Source organism: Anopheles marshallii, chromosome 2 (genome assembly GCF_943734725.1).
Source record: "Anopheles marshallii chromosome 2, idAnoMarsDA_429_01, whole genome shotgun sequence".
Taxonomy (NCBI): domain Eukaryota; kingdom Metazoa; phylum Arthropoda; class Insecta; order Diptera; family Culicidae; genus Anopheles; species Anopheles marshallii.
This window is the reverse complement of record NC_071326.1, coordinates 81,068,975-81,076,845: the sequence shown is the minus strand read 5'-3', so window position 1 is coordinate 81,076,845 and position 7,871 is coordinate 81,068,975. Positions and strand designations below refer to the sequence as shown.

Below are 7,871 nucleotides of genomic sequence, written 5' to 3'. Positions count from 1 at the left end.
AAATGTTGTGCTCGTTGCAACCTATTTGCCGGCTTTACACCGCGGTGTTGGACGAAGCGTAGAAAAGCGGGTTTAAAATTTTCCCACACGCAACGTTTTCCACCGGGTGGCGTTGTCAGCTGGAGGTGGTAATGGTGCGTGGTGCGATGCCGTCTTCGGTGACGATCGGGAAAATTCCCAATGCTGCAGTTTCTGTCACACTTGCTTGCATTGGTACCGCATTGGAAGATGGAATATATTAATATGTTTGATGAGTAATTGACGCTTTGTGTTGGCAGTTTTTAACTTTTCATTTCTATTTTACATTGTTGCTTTGCAGGACTGAAATTAAGAGCCATTACTTCCAATTGTGGTTTGTATTTTGACATTTTTTTCATATTTTCCGAACAGACAACAATGTTTTTTAGATTATAATTATTTTTGTTTATTTAGATTATGTGAAATCCAAGTTTTAAAGGGTGTCCCAGATCGAAATTGCATCGGAGTGAATTATTCTCTTGGGTTTCTCTTGCAATTTCGAGTAAAAGTAGTTTACAATGTTTTTTTTCGTCGATGTCTGTCCCTCGGAAATAAGAAAAAAAAAAATGGCGTCACAAAAATATTCTGTGCCCAAAATGAGGAACATCACCTCAACACTAGTTGCTGACGATGCCTTATTGTCTGATCATGGATCCGGATGGGCTATTGCTCTTCACTGTCAAGCACAAATTTATTGTTCCAGGGAAAGTAAGTTGTCAGAAACTGTTAAAATTTATATCAAGCAGTATTGAAGGTAAATGAAAATAATATACCAAAAAGTAATTTCTTCTTTATCGGCACAACAACTTCCAGATATCTAGGCCTAGTGGAAAAAGGGATTAGTGGTTAATATTTGATTGTCGGAAAAATTGAAAGGGATCGGTCAACTACGTAATTTTCTACAGAATTTTCCCGGTGATGCAATTCAATATGAGACACCCTTCATTATATGTTGATCTCTGAAACTTTTAAGGAGCTAAATAAGGGAGGTTCCCCGTGATGTTTTTGATGTGATGTGAAACTCCTTTGGTGAAGTGAAGTAGCTACAAAAGACGCAGTTGAAAGTTAAAATGATGTCCACCAGTTTATAAAAAGCGTTTTGATACTGTCACGTTTGAAGGTTTGTGTTCTCGTGTTTTTCTTTCGGAACTTGAACTGCAACTTTCACTAAGCTTAAATAACTTATTTGTACACTTTTAATTATACAAACACAAACATAACCCATCAACGATTGAATTCTCTTCAATTCCCTCCTTTTACATGATGAGGATCTCTTTGCAAATTTTTTTTTTTGTTTAAAATCTTTACCATCTTATGTTAAAGTTATGAACGAATTTATAATTTGTTGTTAAAATTATTCTTTTGCTGTACATTATTTTCATTTCACATGAAAAATATGTTAAAATATGTTATGTTATGTTGAATATGGTAAAAATGTTAACTATGTTGTTAATTTTTGTAGTTGCAGTTAAGTTTGTTTATTTCCATTTTTCAACTTTTTCCTTTCAACTTGCTCAAATACATTATGAGGTAAAATTGAAAGACTCCAAAAACTTCAAATTTCAACAGCCAGGCAGAAATTCGAGACTTGTGATTCTTTGTAGTCGGATAAAATAGAGTCTTCCGGAGACTACCTACGTAGAGAGAAGTTGCTACCATTAATATCATTTCCAAAATCGTAAAATCGCTAAGACTCTCTTCATCCATGGAAAATAAAACCAAAAATAACATATGCTGCAGTTTTCCTTAACCATTCTCAATAAATCATTCGTGTTTGTATGATGGTGTCATGTCTCAGTTTGCGGAGTTATACGGAGCAGATCGTCGATTGAAGCTCATCTAAACTTTAGAAACTTTCCGTAGCAAAGTTTTTTATTTATATTCGACTTAGAGCTATCAAAGTTTAAACGGTAAAATCGTTTATAGTCCAAATAACATCATTTTTTTAAATAATTAAAAGTATGATCAAAACAACTTTTTTGAACTTAAAATCGTTTATCCTTCGATCCTTTTTTGAGACATGATTTATCAACACTTTTGAGTGATGGTTTATCATATCGTATTTGTTTATTTCATTTCTTGTCTATTTAGTTATTTGCTTATATACTTATTTATTATAAGCATTAAATGATGATTCCTAAACTTACTTCCAAGAAAGATAAATGCACTTGGAGTTTTCTTTCAACCTGACCCGAAAACCACCTTCTTACGATTTACCCACCACACAACCATCGGTGGCGTGTAATTCCGATTCGAAGCCATATAAAGAACCAATTGCCTAATTGGCACTGCCATCAGTAGTTCCTGCGTGGAGCAGTGTTGGCATAGCACATCTTCAGCAGCCTCGAGAAAGGGCTGCACTGGACGCGGCACAAGATCGACGCCGGCTGTCACAACGTCACGCTCGGAACATGCGTGCACGAAAGGTACCACGAAAAACTGGTAACCCTGAACTTGAACCCGCCAATTAGTGTCCGCAAAAATGTTTTCACAGTTGCTGCTACCGTATCGCTGGCATCGTAGCATTGCCGACGCTATTATTTCAGTCTGTGGGAGGTGGGGGAGGGTTTCTTTTTTGGCAAGTGGAGCGGAATTTTGGGCTACGGGTTGCATCCGCCATGCCAGCGTGTGCATCATGAATGAACAACTGACCGAAAACCACTCCAGAGGGCACACACACACACGAAACAGCTCCAATTAAGTTGCTTCGTCCGAAAAGCATCATCATCACCATCGGTCTGTGTCCGAACTACCGCACTGTCCAAGTATAGTGGCAAACAAGTGGCAGTTGCTTTGTGCCGACAGAAAAACCCTTGTCCATCCTGACGTATCGTTGTCGGGAGCTGCAGTACTCGGGTTGGGGGTTGTTGTAATTGAGGCAACAAGTACCTACGACTGTGCACGTTCGTTCTTTCCCCGCCTTCCCCGCTTCACCTCCCGCTAGCGTGTTGATCAGGAGACGGATGTTTCTTTTGTTTGATAATTTGATGTTTGCAGAGTATTTTGAGTTGCTGTCCCAACAAAGCTGACCTGAGGGAAGGATCAGCCATAATTAATCTGCATTAACTCATTCGCTTCTTTCTCAAATTTTACCAAAAGTCATTAGAAAAGACAACTTATCTGCAGAAGATGGATGTTTGCTTGATTAATGCATGTGAAATGGACTGCCTTTCACAGTCAGCACTTCCGTTCATGGATGATTCATTCTCAATAAAGTAAATAATATATCTCACAGGATGTTACGTGCAATCTAAGTGAATTTATTAATTTTTTTGTTGTGTTAGTATTTTTTTTCAATTTAGTCCTTACATACTTTTACAAATCTATTGCTTAAAAGCGAAAGTTAATCCCATTTTTGTTACATGAGAAATTCGTTAGAGATTCTGAAAGTTTACTTTCTTTAATTTCGTATTGGAAGAAAACAGCTCTTTACCTTAATAATGTACTGCAGGGCTGACTTAATTTGAATTATCTTCCCGTGTTAACAAGTATTTATCCTAGTTGTGTAAATATATTCCCACTGTGCAATGCACGGAAGCATAGGAAAACTTTCATTTCAATTTTAACGTGAAATATTTCAATAATGAAATTTCATGGCAACATTTCACAGCCGTTTCCAAAGGGAAAGAGGGACTCGATCAGACTGGTTTTCAGTTCACTATTTTTTCCCTTTTCAAAGTGTAAGTTGTTATGAACATCTTCGGTGAGTTATTTATAGTAAAATGTGCTGTTTTTTATACAAGAAAAAACGAACGCATTGGTGCTTTCCTGTTCAATAATATGTAAAATTTGAACATATTCAGCTCATTTGAACTGGTATAGAAACAGCTGTTTATTCAGCGTGCACGAACACTGCCGAAGTTTGACAGCTTGGACAAAAAGAGACGTTGCCATACAGATAGCGTCTCTGTCTCTTTCGCCGGCATTTTTGGGAGGAAAACATAGCAAACAAAAACATTTGCTGGTGCACATAATTTTAGCGTCCACGTCGAGAAAGGCAATAGTTTATTAATTCTTTGATTTTAACTCGTGCGCAACAATGGAGTTTACTGCTAAAGAAACGGTACTGGAATTATTGCGACGCCACGCAGTTGGTCTTCGTGCGAAAGATGATGAGTTCTTTCAAGAAGGGAATGTTTACATCAAACCGTTTGTTAAGCTTGGCGTTTTAAGTGAATTCCCTCAGACCAACTCTGAACCGGAAGATGTGTAAGTATGGAATAGTATTGGATACGATTTACAGTGAATCGAATTGAGCGGGTTTGTAATTTATATTTATTTCTTTCCAGTGAGATAAGCTGCAATGTTCCCGACTGTAACTATTTTTGCCAATCCGTGATTGACTACGAATTTCATTACAATGCTCAGCATCGCTATACTTGTGCACAGTGTAAAAAATCGCTCCCGAATGCGCATCTGCTTGATCTTCATCTTTCCGAAATGCATGATTCATACTTTGCCGCCCAAGTTCAAGCGTCAAACAGACCGATGGTAAGACTGAAACACATTTGCGTGGACATATTTCTAATAATTGAATTTTTCCTCCTTTTCAGTACGCTTGCTATCTTGAAGAGTGCAAAGAACGTAGTAAAGATCCCGCAGAGCGTAGAGATCATTGCATACGGGAGCACAAGTTCCCGCACAACTTCCGCTTCGACAAGCAAACGCAAGGTGAACTGAAAGCAAGCAAAGTAATGAAAACTAGTGTACTAATGGTCACGGAAGGTGCAACTGCTTGCGCCTCCAACACCGTCCTCGAAGCGGAATCAAAACCCGTCGCACCAAAGTGTAGGAAAAATTTCTCCTTTGGCCATCCGCAGCCGCGTACGTTTAAGGCGGTAAAAACGAAAAGCAACAAGTGTGATATACTGGAAAGTAACAAAATGGTAATCGATATGCTGGAAAGTCTTCCGCGTGAGTAAAACTCATGGCATGCACGGGCTTGGATGGTTTAAAAAAAGTGATTTCTCCGCTCATTATATTTTCGTTGTGGTAGCAACTACTATAAATACGTTAAGTAAAGTAAAGTGAAATAAATAATATGAATTAAAAGTGCAACTGACCCAGGCTGGTCTGACAAAAGCGCACGTTTGCGGTTTAGGCTTCGTTGTCTAGATCTTCCGAGCTGTATTCATCGGTCAGGTAATCTTCGCTGGTTGACAATTGCGATGAGTTGCGGTACGTTTCTAGACTTTCCGTCGCGAGCGTAGTGGCCGACAATTCCGACGATGTATCACTGCTGGACGCATCGGTCGTGGTAGTAGTGGATGGTTCGGTGCTGCTACTGCTCGTCGAAGTCATCATGGACATGGGCAGAATCTCACAGTTACGTCCCTTGTAACCGGTGGGACATTCGCACCGATAGGATCCATCATCCTTGATCAACGACTTACACTTCCCACCGTTCTGGCAGGTGTCTGGATTGTTTTCGCAGTAGTTGAGCTCTGGAATAGGAAATGTGACGCTACTTATCTTCAATCGTTTAAGGACACTCGTTTAGGCTCACCTTCATCGCAAAGCATTCCACCCCAACCGGGCTTACAGTTACATTCCCACGGTCGCCTACAGTCTCCATTAACGCAGCCAGGATACGGATGACATTTGGCACAATCCTGTCCCATCCAACCAACCTTGCAGCGGCACTCCCCCGGACGTCTGCAGTATCCATGTTCGCGGCTGCAGTTTGAAGCACAGATTGCTAGAATTCAAATTGAAGATCATCAGATTCTCGCTCTCTCTCTCTGTCAACAAATTTCGTCGAGTTCCTCTTTGGTCTACTAGATCAGGCTCGTCAAACCCGTCTACTACTGTTTGATTGAAAGTTTACATATTATTGCACGAAACTTACGCGTCTGGCACAGTATTCCTGTCCACCCTGGTAGACATTTGCATTCCAACGGCTTCGTGCATGTTCCGTGCATACATCCCGGAAGTACCTGACAGTCACGACAGGTCGGACCAGCCCAACCCAACCGGCAACGACATTCGCCCGGTGCCTCGCAGTATCCACGCGATGGGTGACAGTCAGAACGGCAGATCGCTACCGAAAATACAATCGAATCAAGATGAGCATCCCTTTAGGGAGAAAGTCTTACAAGCTAGTCAAGGTTCTCCTTACGTTCCGAGCAGAAGATACCGTCCCATCCCTTATGGCAGACGCATTCGAACGACACCTGGCAGCCACCGTGCTGACAGCCGGGCAGCGGTATGCACCGGTTACAGTTTTCACCGTAAAAGCCTAGCTTGCAGCGACACTCGCCCGGTCGCTTGCAGTAACCCTGGAGCGGATCACAACCCTTCTTGCAGATCGGCACATCGCACAGATCGCCTGCCCATCCGGGCAGACACTTTACGTCACCGTTGTCGTCGCAGACGTAGTGAGAGTATTCGTTTTGCGGCGTTGGCAGTTCGCAGGCCTGAAAAGAAAACGGTGAGTCATAATCATGTTCATTTCATTCTCTTTATTCCCTACTTTCTATCAATATTGATTTGATAAATTAATTAAATGGAGAAGCTTTTACAACTTCTGCTGATAGTTTTCAATATTTAACTTTTTTTTAAATGAAATGTTGTTAAACTGTAACAACTGTAATCAAAAGTTGTTCGAAAATGGTATTTGAAATAATTTTACTTGTATCAAAATTTGTGTTTCTTCTTCAAAATTCAAAGATTCACAAAAAAAAAACATTGAATAATTACGCTAAATACAACTTCGTATTCAATTTTCCAAACTGAAATTCTAGAGCGCTTTGAATTATCACGTGTGTTATCTTGAAATAATATATTTTGATGATTTAAAGCTCTCCTTTATCCATTTTTCCCGCAATTCTTTCCTCTGTTTAAGGCATCTTAAAGTTCTTTACCAACACTCGCATACGGTTAACAATAATTGGCGTTCGTGCATTACATCACAATCAATTGCAATTGAATCTGCTAGTGATACAAAACTGGTTATAAGTTTGCAGAAACGATAAGCCTTCGTCTATGTTTTTGTGATGCACCATTAAAACAATCTCACGCATCTCGCACGCTGCTTAGCTGTGTTAAACCGTTGCTTTTTGCCGCGAGCCATTACCGAGCACAAAAATCGGGTAATGGAAGAAAAACATAACAACATAACGGGTTTCTTCCGATGTTCGTATGTAGCTCGCTCTGGAGGCTGACAACGAAACGGGTAAGCGACCACCATAACACCATAACCGGAAGCCCCTCCGTTCTAGACACTCTTAGACCACATTTCTCGTGAGAATGGAGAGAGCTTTTATGGTGTAGTTTTTCTACCGGTTGCAGTTAAAATTTCTCTTCAACAGCAGGCTTCTGCACTTTCCTCAACCGTGGCCCATTAATAGGCCAACATTTGTTTACTATCCGCATTTCAGCCTGGTTGCGAATGAGCTGAGGTCACTAGCGCTAATGGAGAAATCTAGGATCAGTGTCATTGCCATCGTTAATCTGCGACCGGACCACGCAGGTCCACCCCGTTTCAATCGGCGACGGGGTAAAAAGCTAGCAGCAAGAAGTCAAAGCGCATAATTTCACTCAACCTGCTTCTTCCACTTTGGCACGTAACGGACAGCACCGGCGGGTGACGTGAGGGTGATCAGCTGCAGCAGCACACCGACGACGACGATCCTATAGTAATGATTGTGACTCATGATCTCACGTCGTCTCAACGGGGGCCGAGGATCAACAGATCGAAAAAAAAACTGTGTTAACTATCAGCGAACGTTAACCTTAACCGTGAACGGGGAGATGAAAGAAAGCACAAACAACAAAAAAAAAGCCAACCCCAAACCGGGCTGGAGACTTGTAATAGAACGTTACACCAGACTGATCCACTCCGATCGTGGTTT

General features: G+C 40.9%; 2 protein-coding genes across 2 annotated transcripts; one reads left to right on the top strand and one right to left on the bottom strand.

The window, feature by feature from the left end:
- Positions 1 to 4,057: 4,057 nt before the first annotated feature.
- LOC128707950 (protein lethal(2)k10201) lies at positions 4,058 to 4,940 on the top strand. Its single transcript, XM_053802908.1, has 3 exons — positions 4,058 to 4,227; positions 4,308 to 4,509; positions 4,572 to 4,940. Exons 1-3 carry the CDS (start codon positions 4,058 to 4,060, stop codon positions 4,938 to 4,940), a joined length of 741 nt encoding a protein of 246 aa, XP_053658883.1.
- A 175-nt stretch (positions 4,941 to 5,115) lies between these two features.
- LOC128719817 (delta-like protein C) lies at positions 5,116 to 7,673 on the bottom strand. Its single transcript, XM_053813455.1, has 5 exons — positions 7,563 to 7,673; positions 6,137 to 6,434; positions 5,867 to 6,058; positions 5,525 to 5,716; positions 5,116 to 5,462 (listed from the first exon to the last, which is right to left on the bottom strand). The coding sequence occupies exons 1-5, from the start codon at positions 7,671 to 7,673 to the stop codon at positions 5,116 to 5,118; spliced, it is 1,140 nt and encodes a 379-aa protein (XP_053669430.1).
- Positions 7,674 to 7,871: the final 198 nt, after the last annotated feature.